The 17,161-nt window shown below is 39.9% G+C and overlaps 3 protein-coding genes across 4 annotated transcripts; 1 reads left to right on the forward strand and 2 right to left on the reverse strand.

Moving 5' to 3' along the window:
• The first annotated feature begins 2,569 nt into the window (after positions 1-2,569).
• LOC126605468 (kinesin-like protein KIN-4A) lies at positions 2,570-10,919 on the forward strand. Of its 2 annotated transcripts, none has more exons than XM_050272875.1 (26): positions 2,570-2,930; positions 3,671-3,817; positions 3,932-4,081; positions 4,195-4,460; positions 4,783-4,970; positions 5,057-5,181; positions 5,527-5,563; positions 5,708-5,799; positions 5,929-6,039; positions 6,296-6,409; positions 6,576-6,669; positions 6,853-6,968; positions 7,066-7,164; positions 7,245-7,355; positions 7,456-7,572; positions 7,665-7,745; positions 8,063-8,134; positions 8,279-8,372; positions 8,607-8,638; positions 8,727-8,824; positions 8,914-9,012; positions 9,170-9,391; positions 9,533-9,695; positions 9,796-9,966; positions 10,051-10,357; positions 10,473-10,919. In XM_050272875.1, exons 1-25 carry the CDS (start codon positions 2,811-2,813, stop codon positions 10,252-10,254), a joined length of 3,123 nt encoding a protein of 1,040 aa, XP_050128832.1. In that variant the 5' UTR covers positions 2,570-2,810; the 3' UTR covers positions 10,255-10,357; positions 10,473-10,919. The 2 variants fall into 2 exon arrangements, with proteins under 2 accessions (XP_050128832.1, XP_050128833.1); XM_050272876.1 differs by having other exon boundaries at positions 6,856-6,968.
• Positions 10,920-11,239: 320 nt separating this feature from the next.
• LOC126605476 (uncharacterized) lies at positions 11,240-12,895 on the reverse strand. Its single transcript, XM_050272886.1, has 2 exons — positions 12,611-12,895; positions 11,240-11,914 (listed from the first exon to the last, which is right to left on the reverse strand). The coding sequence occupies exons 1-2, from the start codon at positions 12,743-12,745 to the stop codon at positions 11,540-11,542; spliced, it is 510 nt and encodes a 169-aa protein (XP_050128843.1). The 5' UTR covers positions 12,746-12,895; the 3' UTR covers positions 11,240-11,539.
• Positions 12,896-13,730: 835 nt separating this feature from the next.
• Positions 13,731-16,579, reverse strand: LOC126601363 (probable inactive receptor kinase At5g67200). Its single transcript, XM_050268065.1, has 2 exons — positions 15,059-16,579; positions 13,731-14,436 (listed from the first exon to the last, which is right to left on the reverse strand). Exons 1-2 carry the CDS (start codon positions 16,455-16,457, stop codon positions 13,817-13,819), a joined length of 2,019 nt encoding a protein of 672 aa, XP_050124022.1. The 5' UTR covers positions 16,458-16,579; the 3' UTR covers positions 13,731-13,816.
• Between the last annotated feature and the right edge of the window lie 582 nt (positions 16,580-17,161).

Below are 17,161 nucleotides of genomic sequence, written 5' to 3' on the forward strand. Positions count from 1 at the left end.
ACATCATGTTTCATCTACAGAGTCATTCCCAAATCGGCAGGTGAGTTCAATACGAACGTGTTAAGAGTTTTTGTTACCTCAAGTTCCCTGCCTTAGTAATCAAAATGTCATTATCCATCAAAAGCAAAGTTGTTTAGACTTCAAATCCGTTATATAGTAAGGTAATTAAGCTGCCTTAATCCATTTTTTTGATGTCGATTAAGATGATTTACTGGTAGGAACATTGAGATTAAGATCACCACGGTTAATCAACAAACTGTATTAGTGGGACCTTGTTCTAGTTGCTTGGTCTGCATCCAAACCCAACGGTCGAATTCAGAAAATTGAATCATTGGGAAGTTAGGTTTGGACAGATACAGGAAACTTCAAACTTGTGTGTTGTGGTGATCATTTTATCAGCTTTTTTTTTCCATGCTTTCCTTCATTCTCACTAAAGCAGAAGTTGTAGAACTGCAGAAACAACTGCTTTTGCTTAACTTGCAGTCTACCACTTCAGAAAAAAGCACCGATGCTGCTGCTGCAAAGTGCTGAATTATATTAATATACTAAGAACTCTATTAGGTGCTTACACATTATTATTATAAAAAAATGAAATAAAAAACAAAAAACAAAACACGCTGCTATAATTCATAAGTATTTTGAGTTTTTCTTCCTAACAAGAAATATTTTTGATCGTATTAAGTTGTTTCTCATAAATCCAGAAATAGTTTCAAAAACAAAGAATGTCTTACCTAGACCTATCAGAATCGTGACAACCCAACCAATAATACGGACTAATAATTTAGCAGAAGTATATGTCCACACTGTGCCAAGGGAGTGTACTTATTTGTGTCCAAACTTCCGTCGTGCAATTCCCACAAAAATGGAAAAATGACATTATATATCAGCTTTGGCCCACCAAAAAAAGGTTTGGCACGCTGCAGGTACGGTGGTGGTGCCATGGATTTCTGTGTAGGATAATGTAGCTGACCTCCTTTGTCTATACACTATTTATGTTTTGTATGCGTGTGTATCGGATATTTTGATCCCAATTTCCCATATTTGGTCTTTGATTTGATTAATTTAACTCAATAATACAGATATCACAATCTCAGTTTTTTTTTCCAATAAAATTAATTGCGTTTTAGAAAAAGTGAAGTGAAGTTAATTGATCATATAATGATAACTTATGAGTCATCATCCTTAGTATCGATATAAGTTGAGCCTTAAATTCTAATATTGAAAATCATGTCCAAAACCTAACATCAATTATGTATTAACGACAAATCCGCATTTTAAAACATACCGTTGATAAAATCAGCACCTACCATCAAAATCGGAATGCAAACCTTCAATACCTCTCACTTTTGATGCCATTGATGGCCCCTTCTCATCTACTTTGTAAAAGTTCTTTAAAACCATAAAAAATCAACAATGTGCATCATTATTCACTAGACTTTGGGCTGCTGAACCTGTTCGAGCACAGCCGTGCTAATGCTATATGTAGTTAACAGTAAAACTAAGGTCGAGAAAAAATCGTATGCAAACCAGTGTGATCTTCATAATATCTCGTTTTTGTATCTCTCGTCTCATGAAATATTAAAAAAAGAAAAAAAGAATAGAACATTGAAAATGAAGAAGACTCGAACACCAGTACCTCTCTTCTCGTTTTTGTAACTCTTGTCATATGAATGTTGATAAAGAAGAAGATTCGATTACAGAACCTCGGGTTAAGAAATGTTAAGGGTACTATTTTAAAAGTGGGGCTTTCTATGTACTTTTTGACACCTCATGTTTTTGACACATATCTTACAATATTAGTAATAAAATTAACGTTAAAATATAAGATGACAAAGAGATGTTTTGATTCAAAGAAATCCGAGTATGAAGAGGACAAGATGAGCTGTTGTTTTCAAGAAGTCACACCGGAACATGATACATTGAAGTGGCAAACTAGAAAAATATGAGTTTTTTCTTCTTCTATTAACTGCCACAAAATCTGTAAAACGTGGGACCATCATCAGCGGAGTCTATGACTGGAGAGAGTGTGGGGCCCAGCAGGGTTATGGACTCTAAAAGGCCATGTGATGTGGGAGATCACCAGCTGGCTGTGTCTAATTTGTGTGGGACTATTCTTTCCGTCCAAAAGGGCAAAGTGAGAAATCACACCGGGACACACACTCCCTTGCGGGAAGGGTGTGCGACGAGGGACCGTTGCAATTGCGAAAGCAGGAGAAGCGGCATTTTGGGAAAGAGCGGCACAAAAGATTTCAGAGGGGAACTGTGAGAGTAGTGTAGCGCAAAGAAAAATGGAAGTATTTTGCTCACCACCATTTATCATCGTTACGTAAGTTTGAATTTCAAGATTCGTGTACTAAATAGGAACAAATCTTAAAATTCAAATTCATCTAACAGTGATAAATAAAATGATGAGTATACACCACACTAAATGATGATGAACAACGATGCACTCTAAAAAAAAAATGACACGGGTGGTTGTCCCAGCAAGCAGTTACCCGCTCATTTCCCCAACTACCCTTCCCTCTCCTTTCTTACAGTATTTTTACTTTCTCTCTCCAACGCTCCTTCCTCCTCACAACCAGCTGAGCTGCTCAGCTTTCTCTCTACACTCTCTCTCTTCTTTTCTTTTTCATTTTTTTTTTCTGGCTCATGTGTAGTTGTCATTTAACTTTCCCGATTACTCAGAAAATGAGAACGGTTTGATACCTCTCTCTCTGCTCCTTTTTTTTGTATTGAATTCTCCATCTCTGTCTCTCTCTCCTCTGTCTGTCTTTCTCTCTCTAGCTATCTGGCTATCTTCCCCTGTAGCAATGGAAGCAGCAGGGGAGGACTGCTGCGTCAAAGTGGCGGTTCACATCCGGCCGCTCATCGGAGACGAGAAGCTTCAGGGGTGTAAAGATTGCGTCACTGTCGTCCCTGGGAAGCCTCAGGTACACCCTCCGCAATCTCACTCTCAGCCATTGATTCTACCGCATTCTCTTTCTGTGTCTCTATCTCTATCTCTCTAGGTATAGTTGTGTTCTAGATTAACTAACCGAATTCGAAGAATCGAACTTTTGGGAGATCTAGATCCAAATGTGCTTACTTAGTGAGCATCAGGATTGCATGCTTCACTTGTCAATCTGATTTCGGATCAGAATTCATCTTAAATTTGTGTAATTTATTGAGTTCCAGAATTTGAAGAACGGGGAATTATTTGATTTGAGGGATGTTCTAATTTAATCTAAACTACGGGATGGAGATTCAAGCACACTGTCGAGTCAACTTAGAACTGGGAATTATTGATTGGCCGACATTGGGAGGGAAGCTAATGAGTCATGGGCCTCATGGCCGCATTTGCTTTTATTTCAATCCCGAAAACTCGTGACTTTTCCTGGAAATCAAACTTTCTTTCTTTGGTTTTGCTAACATTTTGGCAGATTTTCTGTAGTTTTAATTATTTACGAACAAAAAGGGACCCTTTTATAAAATTAAATGAAATACTTTTTTCTCTCATTTCGTATTTGGAATGTGTGGTGCCTATAACATTTGTTGGTGTTCAATCTTATGTACTCTGGGATTACTTAAAGTTTCAAGGTTCTTAACACCTTGAGCAATGCTGATGCGTGCAACGGACCAAAAGCACGAGTATTTATGTTTAATCTACGAGCTGATTGTGACAATGGTGCAGGTACAAATTGGGACGCATTCGTTTACTTTTGATAATGTCTATGGGAGTACCGGTTCCCCCTCATCTGCAATGTTTGAAGAACGTATAGCTCCGCTGGTGGATGGTTTGTTTCACGGATATAATGCTACTGTCCTAGCGTATGGTCAGGTAGTTACATTTTTCTTGGAGAGCCGAGATTGCATGTCTTGCAGTTTACTGTTTTTATATAGGCTTACCTTGCAATTTACTGTCGTTTGTGTTAACCTCTTAATTCTACTGCAGACGGGTTCTGGAAAAACGTATACCATGGGCACTGGTTTTAGAGATGGTTGCCAATCAGGAATTATCCCGCAAGTTATGAATGTATTGTTCGGCAAAATTGAAAATTTGAAGCATCAAACTGAATTCCAGTTGCATGTATCTTTTATTGAGGTTTGTCAAAGTGTGTTATATTCTCAATCTTGTTAGAAGATTTTACAAGCTTTTGGACTATTACGTAGCTGCGTTGCATTATTGAAATCTAACTAAGAGACTTTGATGCGCAGATTCTAAAAGAAGAAGTACGAGACTTGCTCGATCCTAGTTTTTTGAGCAAACCAGAAGGTGCAAAAGAAGGTGCCAACGGGCATATGGTGAAAGTAGCATCCCCTGGAAAGCCACCAATACAAATTCGAGAATCATCAAATGGTGTTATTACACTGGCAGGGTCCACTGAACTCAGTGTAAGTACACTAAAGGAAATGGCTGCTTGCCTGGAACAAGGATCGTTGAGCAGAGCAACAGGGAGTACAAATATGAACAATCAATCAAGGTAAATTATGCACCTTCCTTTTCAATAAAGTTTTATGTATTTCTCCTGAATCCGGTGATTTTTTGCTACCACAATGGCTTAAACTAGTTGACTAAAGCTTTTGGGGAATGTACATCAACTGGTAGTAGTTCTTAGCTGAGCTAAAAGACTTACCTTTTTTATCTGAAATTTTTATTAAATGTGTAAAGACAATATTTTTGCCTTCTATTTCTTGAGAAAGAGTTGGTCCTTTCCAAAATAAGTTTTTATAAACTTAAAATACATTCAGTATGTGCCACTGGTTTCAATTAATGACTTGTGCCTTTTCTTTTTATGTTTACAGTCGCTCACATGCCATCTTCACCATTACATTAGAGCAAATGCATAAAGTCAACTCGGCATGCAATGAAAACAACGGTCTTAATGAGAGTATGAATGAAGAATATCTATGCGCCAAGTTGCATTTAGTAGATCTTGCTGGGTCTGAGCGAGCCAAGAGGACAGGTTCCGATGGCATGCGTTTTAAGGAAGGTAAATACTATTCTTTTATCACTTTTTGTATCTAAAGTGTATTTCTGTTATACATTTTCATGTGAATGTTCTTTTCTATTAAACAGGAGTTCATATTAATAAGGGTCTTCTTGCCCTTGGGAATGTTATCAGTGCACTTGGTGATGAGAAGAAGCGCAAAGAAGGTCTTCATGTGCCTTATCGAGATAGTAAACTTACTCGGCTTCTGCAGGTTTGGTTCCATTCTAGAATTTGTAGAACTTTGTGGTAAAGTGTTTGACAAAATGTTCTTGACTAAATTTATACTAAATAATATGTCCATGAAGCTCCTATAAACTTTTTTTTTTTTTTAAATTATATTTTAAGTTTATACTAGAGGTCGCACTTGGTGCGATGGCAAGTGCCTTCGCCCATGAGCGGTAGGTCTCGGGTTCGAGACTTGGGAGCAGCCTCTCCATAAATGGGGGTAAGGCTAGCCGACATTCACCTCTCTCAGACCCTGCGTAAAGCGGGAGCCTTGTGCACTGGGTACGACCTTTATATTTTAAGTTTACACTAAATATAATGATTTTTGCAGGATTCGCTTGGTGGTAACAGTCGAACTGTTATGATAGGTAACTTTATTAGGTTAGAAAGTTTAGTTTTGCTTAATGACAGTGGAAGGGATGTTACAAGCACCTATCTGCTGATTATGTTATCCATCTGTCCGCATGATACATGATACATGATACTGCCGTGTTTTCCCTTATGTCACACAGCCTGCATCAGTCCTGCTGATATCAATGCTGAAGAAACCCTGAACACTTTAAAGTATGCAAATCGTGCTCGCAATATCCAAAATAAGCCTATCGTAAGTTGTTCAGAATGAAGCTTGTCCATGGTTTTCATTCGGAGTCGTTACCATTGTAGATACTAGGTACAGAATTTCTACCTTTTGTAACAGTGTCATTTATGTGGCTTTTCTGATTTGTTGTAACAGGTAAATAGAGATCCCATGTCCAATGAGATGTTAAAGATGCGCCAACAGCTAGAGTTTTTGCAAGCTGAACTTTATTCACGTGGAGGAGGATCTTCTTCTGATGAAGTACAGGTATGATTTCAGTGAAGCGTTATGTCTGATTTCTTCCATTGACGGTCAGAGTTACCCCAGCTGTACTATTGTATAGCTCCATTAAAGAAAAACCCCAAATGATAAAACTGTGACCAAGTATAGCTTCATTAAAGAAAAACCTCAAATGATAAAACTGCGACTAATTTTTTTAACTGGAATAGATGTAATTGTCATTTTCTTTCACATTTTTAGGTATGAATATATCATTTTCTAAGTGATTTTACTAATTATCTAGGTTCTCAAGGAAAGAATTACTTGGCTTGAAGCTGCTAATGAGGATCTTTGTCGGGAACTTCATGAATATCGCAGTAGATGCAATGGTGTAGAGCCATGTGAAAGAGCTTCTCAAGTATGTGTTACATGCTCTAGTAGAGATTGACGCTATTCTTTCATCTTGTTTCTTTCAAGTACTTATATATATGATTTTGACTTGTAACTTGTCTTGGTTTCTTATTGTAAACCATGTATGATCAGCTTGAAAGATAGATTTGCAGATCTAAAACTTCATTTTGCAGGATGATAGCCCCTGCTCGGTCAAAAGCGATGGTCTAAAAAGGGGTTTGCAAAGTTTAGAACCGGCTGACTATCAAATGGGCGATGCGATAACAGGTATTGCTTATCTCGGGTTTAGGACTCTGTCGACAACATTTTCTTCTCACAATTAAATCATCTGCAACTACGTAAATTTTGTTATTGTTTTCGCAAATAAGCTATAGCTCATGTGCATCGATAGTGTTGGGGAAGTTCATTAAAGTGGAGCTATTTTACATATGGTACAATTTCCTATTTTAGCAGGTGATTCCCAGGAAATTGATGAAGAAGTAGCAAAAGAATGGGAGCACAACCTTCTGCAAAATACCATGGACAAAGAGTTGCATGAATTGAATAAACGTCTACAGCAAAAAGAGGTATCATTTGCGTATGTATATTGTTCTGTGTTAAATCAAAATCACATTAATGTCATCACAGAGTTTATGTGTAACTTTGCATTTAACGCTTGTACAGTCGGAGATGAAATTTTTTGAAGGGTCCGACACTCTGGCACTCAAGCAGCATTTTGGAAAGAAAATTTTGGAACTAGAAGATGAGAAAAGAACTGTGCAGGTTCACTTAAAACCTCTATACTTGATGGTCTTATTCTGGAGAGAACTGATATTCAAGTTTGTCCTTGTTTCATGCTGCAGCAAGAGAGGGACCGATTGCTGGGTGAAGTTGAAAATCTTTCTGCTGGTGATGGACAAACACAAAAGTTGCAAGATGTTCATAACCAGAAGTTAAAGGCACTTGAGGGACAGGTAACCATATTTCTTACTACTAGATCGCTGTTTCTTTTGGACAAGCATTGGACTTCGTTGTAATCCAATTGTGGCATCTTGTTCAATGTTTTTATACCAGATTTCGGATCTTAAGAAGAAACAAGAAAGCCAGGTTCAACTTTTGAAGCAAAAACAAAAAAGTGATGAAGCAGCAAAGCGGCTGCAAGATGAAATCCAGTCTATAAAAGCACAAAAGGTTTCGACTCATTACTCGTACTTTTTTTTCCTATTAAGGCTAATATTTTCTCTGCATCTACTGATATAGTTTACATATTTATTCAATAATAGGTTCAATTGCAACAAAGGATAAAACAAGAGGCAGAACAATTTCGGCAGTGGAAAGCCTCCCGAGAGAAGGAATTGCTGCAGGTATTTGCTTTCTTCATTTCCTTTTCTTTTTCTCTGAACTTTTAAAGTTAAATGGAACTGAAGCTCCTGCCATTTTATGTAAAAGTATATAGTCTATGAATTATTACTCTGTACTAATCTATCGGATGGAGCGAGTGCAAATTGGAAATTGCAGTAGGATTTAGAGCCTAATTACCTGTATATTTGCTTATTAGGTAGTATATGCATAAAACAGTAGAGGGTGGAAATGGGTATGACGATGTTTTAATTATTTCGTCTGAATTGGATTTCCTCTATTAATTATTGCTCCCTACTTTGATTTATGTTTGCTATAATAGTTACGGAAAGAAGGCAGGAGAAATGAATATGAAAGGCATAAGCTGCAAGCGTTAAATCAACGGCAGAAAATGGTGAGTATATCTCAGTTGCTTATTTCCCTTATTAATACAAAACCTAATTTGGGAATATTATCCTAATTGCTGCCTTCATTACAAGCTCCATGGTACGCGACATAGTATTATGGTAGTTGAATTAATCACTGTCCATTCTTTCAGGTTCTTCAAAGAAAGACTGAAGAGGCTGCAATGGCTACCAAGAGGCTGAAAGAATTGCTAGAAGCTCGTAAATCTTCTGCTCGTGACAACTCAGGTATGCTTTTTATGGTGCAGTCCTGGACACTCGTTGCATTCATAATTGCATTCGTTATCTCCAAGGAGGTATTGAAAGATGAAATTCACCTTCATATGTAATCACCCAAGTTCTAAAATTACCTCATATGGGAAGAAATGCCATCTTTATAACATAGGGTCTTCACGCATCCACTTCACAGCACAGGTCTTCTCCTTTATTGTTAAACTTTCTAATTGTGTAAACTTTTACCAGTTGTTGCCAATGGAAACGGGACACATGTACAGGTAATGCTCTTTGATTCCTCTTCTTTCCATATGTTTTCTGTTGTTCCCTTTGGATTTTGAATCCTTCTAACTCAAGTTGCACCACTAGGGCAACGAGAAATCCTTACAACGGTGGCTTGATCATGAGCTTGAAGTTATGGTGAATGTGCATGAAGTTCGTCATGAATATGAGAAACAAAGTCAAGTGTAAGAATAAAAATATATGTTCGTTTAATACTTGCATGTATCAGATATATTTTTGGAGATTTTAGTTATTAAAAGCTTGTGATATCCAGACGAGCTGCACTGGCAGAAGAGTTGGCCATGCTGAAACAATTAAACGAATTTGCTTCGAAGGGCCTTAGTCCTCCAAGAGGAAAGAATGGCTTTGCCCGGTATGTTTGATGTTAAACAATTATGTATACATAATTCTGTCTTCTTCCACATTTTACAGTTTGCAATCTGATGTAATGGTTAGCATGAAACATATAGAACACTAAAAATTTTAAATCTCTCTCTCTGGTGGTTTATTTATATATTTTGTTTGTTCAGAGCATCCTCCATGTCACCTAATGCACGAATGGCCAGAATATCTTCACTTGAGAACATGCTTAGCATAACATCAAACTCAATAGTAGCAATGGCATCACAACTTTCAGAGGCAGAAGAACGGGAGCGTGCCTTTACTAACCGTGGACGTTGGACCCAATTGCGCTCAATGGCAGATGCAAAGAACTTGCTTCAATATATGTTCAATTCTCTTGCAGATACAAGGTGTTTCCATGTGTTCTGAATGATTTTATTTAACCTTTGTTTCCTTGCAGATGCAATACGAATATCGATGTATCAGTCTGGCCTGGTTTTATTTTACCTTTTTTGTTATGAAATTCTAAATATCATTCCACATGCCGACAGGTGCCAGTTGTGGGAGAAAGAAATGGAAATCGATGAAATGAAAGAGCATCTCAAAGAACTCGTAGGTTTGTTGCGGCAGAGTGAGACACGAAGAAAGGAAGTTGAGAAGGAACTAAAAGTGAGAGAGCAAGCTGTTGCAGCTGCATTGGCAACATCTGCCTCGGTGACAATATTAGTTATTGCGTAACATTTCTTCTTGTACTCTTCTTAACCTTGGCTAACGTATGTGAATGATTTTTTGTGTGTATCTTTGTTACTTTTAGGCTGGCCATGATCAGGAGAACTCACAGAATCCACTGAAACACTTTGCTGATGACACGAATGGTCCCTTGTCCCCAATCTCCGTGCCAGCACAAAAACAGCTGAAATATACAGCAGGCATCGCCAGCGGCTCAGTCAGAGAATCGATAGCTTTCATAGATAAGACACGAAAGGTCAATTTCATCCTCCTTTCAATTGCAGAGTTGTTACTTGTTTTCTGTTTTCGGCTAAGAAAGTGCGATTTTCTGTTATTGCAGATGGTACCCATCGGGCATTTGCCAACAAAAAAACTAGCAGTTATAGGGCAAGCTGGGAAGCTATGGAGGTGGAAGAGGAGTCATCACCAGTGGTTAGTACAATTCAAATGGAAATGGCAGAAGCCTTGGAGACTCTCGGAATGGATTAGGCACAGCGATGAAACAATCATCAGGACCAAACCTCGCTTACAAGGTCAATCGTGATGTAATGTTCTGCAGTCATCTGCCTATTGTTGCCCAAATTTCATCTTTGACCTATAAGCATCATCCCAACGCATAGCATAGGGAACCCAAGAATCAAGTACAGGTACTATAAAGTCACAAAAATTATGATTGAGAATCTCATATCTATCGAAATAACTTGTTCAACAAGATAGCTTAGCACAGCGATTAACCTACTTCGACTGTTTTGAATAATGCAGTGTGCTATAAGTAGTTGTTGAGGATCTGTGCTACTGTCATGGAGATCATTTTGGGAAGCATGGGTTTTTATTGAAAGTTTTGCAATGGTTACTGCGCTCGGAGCATATTGTAAATTCGTGTTGATGCTGCCGATGATATACTATGTAGCTAGAAGATGACACCAATGGTGCAAGACTGCAAGTGGTGATATACTGGTGAAGGGAGAAATCGAGCCGTGTAATGTTGTAGTACATTTCTGTTAATAACACAACTTGAGAGGAAAAATCCTTCAAAGTTACAGAAATATGTATAAAAGGCTCTCTTCGTCGTTCTTTTTTAGAATGTCGTTTGTGTGTAGCGTTTTTTGTTGCATCAAAGTTTTCGACGAAAGGGGAATTCTTTTGTAGAATATTTTTTTTCCTAGTGTAAACATTATAGTCATTCCATTGGAGAGATTGCTTCTTGTATGCCTATCTGTAATAAATCCTTCCCTTGTACGACATATACGTATGAAATCATTCTTCGGTTCGACGTAGCCACCTAAGCCTAAGCAACAAGAAAAGTTCGGTAAGGCAGCTCTCTCACCGGGTACGATCAGCACAGGTCAGATCGGATGGGATCAAGATACAGAGAGAGTTCATGTTTTTGTGAGAGATGCCCCTATGGATCCGTGAGTCAGAGTGTCACTACCCACGTTTTTCTCACGAGCGATGTTACTAACTATCCATAGAGACCTTGATCAGAACACCATCTGTACCCAAAAAGAAAGTTGAACCACGTTGGCGTATTTTCTTGTGAAAAAAATTTGATTACTACAAGGTATTACAAGATTCTAAACTAACTAATACAAGATAAGGTATTTTATCGATACATTCCAAACCAACCGATACACAATCTGGACAACCTGAACCGAACCATAATATGCATATGTTTTGTTTGCTGATAGTCAATATCTAACAACGCGGACCATTTGAGAAGAGCTGGGATCAGTAGTACCTACTCCATCGGAGGCTCACAGAAGTTGAATAATAGTACAGAATCACATGCGATGCGAGCAGCATTGTAGAAGTGGGCTTGTATCCGTACGTCAAGTTTGGCAACACCAGTATGTGTAGTGCTCGTCTTTGCGGTGATTGCTAACTAGACCTCCACACTGTAAACAAATGAAGCTACTCCCATCTGAAAATGCATCCAACACAACCTGCATCCTGCCAGTTTCTGCCAGTATGGAACTTCCTTGATCATCAGGTCCAGGACCAACTGACGGACCACCCACGTTACCTGCTGCTTCTGGTTCAGTCTTCCAAGGATGAGCTTCGGCAATTGCACACTCTGCAAACAAAGAAGCTAGTTGATCAGCAGCAGCGCTTTCTTGCAATCTACTTCTGTACAGCTCACGAGCACGATGTAAGGACTGAAATACAGCCTCCTCCCCACCCCTTGTTCTCATTGCCATAACAACCTGTTCCAAAAACGAAATTAGCATGCGATGAAGGTTCTCCATGGACACACTTCACTTGATTCTTAAAACTTCTAACAACATAAATATGTTATCTGTTCGTACTCGTAGTAGCTCCATGCTTTGACATTTAACTTGACCGAAGGAGCATCTACATACATTCATCAGACACACATACGAGGTACCAACATCTAGACAAGTCTCTCACTACGAAGCTCCCTCTAAGGCGGTGCTTGGTGATCTCCAAAATCACAACCCCAAACGCCATAACCACCGGCCAACACTACCTTTCTGTCAACAGTTAACTACTCGTCTACTCCTACTAGACAATTAACAAGTAAATCATTATCTTTCCTCATCCAACAACTTACGCCAATCGTTCGTGTTCAGCTTTGAAATCCTATATATGCTAACATACAATCTCCTTTTGCTCCAAATTTATACACGCTATAACTAGTAATGTTCTCTTTACACATTCAGGCATGAATCCAATCATTTTCTTGAAAGAAAAAACAAAAAGAAGAAATCAGTACAAAATTGGCAGGCAAGACAGTATAAACCCTAACATTCAAATCGCATTAATGAGAATTAAGTTTTACTCAATTCCATGGACGATGCGAATCAAACAGAAGGAAAATTGGAGGAAGCTGATAAATTATAAAAATTTAATACATAAAAAATGATGAAGTTGAAGATTACCGCTTGAAGGGCCTGGGAAGGCTTGCCTTGATTAAGGAGCTGGCGAGACAATGTGAGCAAGTCCCTGACGACGTCGCCTTGGCCGGTGTTGGACGGCGCCGCCGTCTCCATCATCTCCGTGTCCGTATGGTTCATGGTGGCATTCTCTAATCTCGAAATCGTACGCCGATTTCGGATTTGGTCCTAATATTTATATATTTTTTGGGTGAGGAAATGTTTGATGAAAGAAAAGTGGAGGATTCTAGCAATTTCTTCAGGTTAAAGGTGTCGGCTTCCTCAGCCATCTCTCTCGCAGAGGCTTGTGATCTTTTCTTGTTATGGGCTTTCATTTCAGATCCTTCCTTTATGGGCCTGTTTATTTATTGGGCTTCTTGGGCCTGTCACGTTTTCCAGTCCAATACACATTTTTCAACAATCTTTTTTATTTTTGTCATCAGATGGACCCTCCTTAATATCCATATACATTCGAGTGTGAAATCCAACACGAGTTGAGTGGGACCAGGGTAGAACTGGGCGGATCCACTTAATTGTGAGTGTGAAGGAATTTATATCCACCGAAAAACTCGTCACATAGTGTTACGATTTTACATTTTTTTCATTATATGGGTGTTGATATAATTATAACAACATGAGGGGTGACGTTATGAATATGATTGTGAAGTCATGATGGCCTTCACACTCCACCACTTGTGAAGTCCACGTAACGTTATGAATCTTATAAAAAATAGCAAGAATGTAACCAGTTAAAAAGCACAATCATATGCTGCATTCATGTCACCACCTAATTTCTCTCAACTTTAATAGCTCTTCATCATTTGAATTTACACCTTGTTAGGCCGTCTCACTGTCTTTACTTTCACACAGCTCACTGTCCTTATCATTACCTTATAAATTAGGACACGCCGGACAAGCAATTATACATTCCTATTCTGTAAGGCCGCATCTCATCCCAATCGAGCACTGTCACGTGTTGAACTTTCTCACATGACAGTTTTTTAATGATCTGAAATACAGCCACAATAATTTATCACCCCCAACAAACATATCTTATATACTAAAAAGCAATTTCTCCAGCACTGTTCATCAAGAGTGAACGGATGGAAAAAGATCACAAATAATGTAGCAGAGAAAAAAGTGACCATTAATAACTAATATATCATAATCATGTGTGATAAATCTATTTCTTTTCTACAAATAGTTAGCTAGCTAGCTAGCTAGCATGTGTGTTCGTCTCAATTCACTTTCAACCTCCTCCATGGATGATATCATCTCCTCTTTAATCTCCTGTAACATCTTCAACACCTGCCACATGGTCGGTCTCTGCTCCGGCGAAGTTGAACTGCAAGCGATCGCCACGTCCAGCAGCATTGCCATCTTATCATGCCCATCGTCACAATCATCTTCCCTCAAAGATCTCACCCATTCCATCGTATCATCCGGCGCTAAGACTAAGTGTTGCGATGGAGGCTTCCCCGTGAGAAGCTCCACCAACAAAACCCCGAATGCATAGACATCGGACTTTGGAGTTGGTTGCCGCCGTTGTCGATAATGATCGTGATCGTTTGATGAGTTGGTGCGAGTCTCCGGGGCTTTGTACGCAGTTGAATCGGGGTCCGCTTCGGACGTTGGGGTAGGGGTGGCGAGAACGGAGAGGCAGTAGTCGGTGAGACATGCTTCGAAGTTGGAGCCAAGAAGGACGTTGGAGGACTTGAGATTGCCGTGGACGAGCTTCCATGCTTGGTGGATGTAGGAGAGGCCTTGTGCTACGTCCTCTGCTATTTTCAAGCAGGATGTCCAGTGCAGCGGCCTTGCCCTTGTTGATTTCCCTGCAACGCATTAATCATATTAGGGACTCGGTTTAAGGTTAATTAATTAAGCAGATTCCTGCACTTAATCACAAGCAAGATTCTCGGCGCCGAACCAAATATAGTACAATCAATCATGTGCTAATAATCCAATTCTAATGATAACCCCAAAAAGTACGTAAACGTAGTATTTAAAGAAAGTGAACAGATTTTTCAATGTGACCAGTACACTAACGTGTCACTGTACAAATTGTAGGATATATGTGCTAAAATATTAATAACTTAAAAATTAAAATTTCTCACCATTCCTATTAAATCACGTGTACCACTTGTATTCTTATCACAACTAAAAATTTCTCAAGAAAGTGAAATTTAAGTATGCTTACGTGTCAACCTCCTATCTGCCTCCCCTCAAATTTCCGAGAAATTTTTCAATATAACCAGCATAATGTGATACAACATGTGTCAATAGTAAAATATATATACGTTACAAATAAAATTTCTCATTATTTATATAAAAATTGTAACTTCTGCAGAAAATTTTCTGCAAATTCTCAATCAACAAAATAGTCAAAAGAATCAAACAGCAGTCAAACCAGCTCGCTACTCGCTCGCTCGCTCAACTGAAAGATTGAAACATTACCGTGAACGAGGGAGAAGACGCTGCCGTTAGGCTGGTAATCGTAGACGAGCAGCCGCTCGTCCTTCGCCTGAAAATATGCTCTTAGCGGCACGAGATTCGGGTGTCTCAGCGCACCCACCGACTCCAGGTGCCGCTCGAACACCTCTCTGCTAGTCCCACCCAGCTTCCCGGCATCGAGCCTCTTTACGCTCGCGATCAGGCGGATGTCCAGCACCGCCTTGTACGTCTTCCCGATCGTCCCCTTCCCCAGCAGCTCCGCCGAAGCCCGCATCAGCTGGTCCAGCGAGTACAGCTGCGGCTCTCCCGCGCAGAACATTAGGCTCCCGCTCTTCACCACTTGAATCCCCTGCGCCTTCTTCACCTTCTGCTCCAGCTCCTCTTCTATTTCCACGACCGCCGCCGCTGTTTCCTCCGTTACGGTTGGTCCCGCCGAATTAACTGTTTTGCGGGTTTGGGGTGTCCTTTGTTTCTTCACCGCCATTGCGAAACAGAGAAGGGAGCAGATCAGGAAGAAGACGCCGGAGGAAAACCCAATAATGACGGCAGTTCTTCTGTGCTTTTTGTGACTAGGCTGAGTCAACTCAACGCCCTGGATATCTTCTGCACTGCTCTGCCCGAGCGCCTTCGCTGGCGGAGGGGCTCCGTGGGCTTCAGTAGTACCAAAAAAGGGTGTCGTATCGTTGCATTCTTTGTTCACAATCTCGCCGCAGAGGAAGGGGTTCCAAGAGAAGGAGGATGCACCGAACCGGAGCAGAGTCGGAGTGACAGGGATTGCACCGGTGAGGTTGTTTCCGGAGACATTGAAGGTCTGGAGGTTGGACTGGTTTAGCGCCGGGACCGGTCCAGTGAACCGGTTCCATTCGAGACGAAGGTAGTACAGCCGGTCCAGATCGGTGATTAGAAATGCGGGTAATGATCCGGTGAGGTTGTTGTACGACAAATCGAGGGTTCGGAGGAGGTAGAGGGAGGAGAGCGATGGCGGGAAGGAACCCGAGAAGGAGTTGTGGTCGAGGAAGAGGGTTTTGAGGTTAGTGAATCCAGCGAGGTCGGGAACCGGTCCGGTAAGCGAGTTGTTCTGCAGACTCAGGACTCTGAGTTGGTCCAACCGAGTCAGGGTGTCAGGCGCGAAAATGCCGCCGAGGTTCTGGGACTTGATTACGAGGCGAACTATTTTGTACCGGGCGGCGCATTGGACGCCAGTCCAGCGGCAGATGGACTGGACGGCGGTGGCGTTGGAAGAGAAGGGGAGGGCGTCATGTAAATCCGCTTTGGATTTGAAGGCGAGGAGCGCGAGAGCGTCGGGTGGGAGAGATGGATGAGCGAGGGAAGGCCTAGAGGAAGTAAGTGTGGAGGTGCAGAGTGAGAGAAGAAGTAAAAGGAGCTGCCATTTCCTGAGCATTGTAGAAGAAACAGAGTGTAACTGCGTCTCTCTGGTATGTAATTTACAGAGAAGTCATGGAGAATAAGAGAGAGAAGGGGCAGAAAGGTGACAAAAGCATGTAAGAGCTGAGAGGAGCAGGTGTCGGACCCAAAAGCTCAGAGTCACGTGAAAGTAAGTTCTCAAAGCCAGAGGCTAATTTTATCTCACTTTAATCCCTATAAATAAAAAATCGTGATTTAATCTTTAAAACTAAGTTCGTTCAATTTTATTTTCTAGGACTCGATTTTAATTTTATTTTGTCTCCTGAAACTTAGAATTCGATTTTAATCTCATTTTAAATCATTATCTAAATGCTCTGAAGACGGTCTAGTCAATTTATATGTAAAATCAAATTAACGATTATGGTAACAATTAAAATACTCACAAATAAAACATCAATTTATTTTATACATACATATCACTAAAAATTTCAAGTTCAAGAAGTATTTGCCTAAAGTTTTAAATAATGATTAAGAAAACGAGCTGACTTTGACTAAAATACGTGTACAACGAGAATTCATTCATCACAATTGAGCGAACAAGAAGGTATACTCAAATGTCGTTCTATTCACATGTTACCATACATAGCATAATATGATTTCTTATATTTTATTATTTTATCACTTGATTTATTAAAGTGATTGATGGTGAGCAATGTCAGAGACTACTTATGTGGATTTTAA

The sequence above is a fragment of the Malus sylvestris genome, chromosome 15 (genome assembly GCF_916048215.2).
Source record: "Malus sylvestris chromosome 15, drMalSylv7.2, whole genome shotgun sequence".
NCBI classification, from domain to species: domain Eukaryota; kingdom Viridiplantae; phylum Streptophyta; class Magnoliopsida; order Rosales; family Rosaceae; genus Malus; species Malus sylvestris.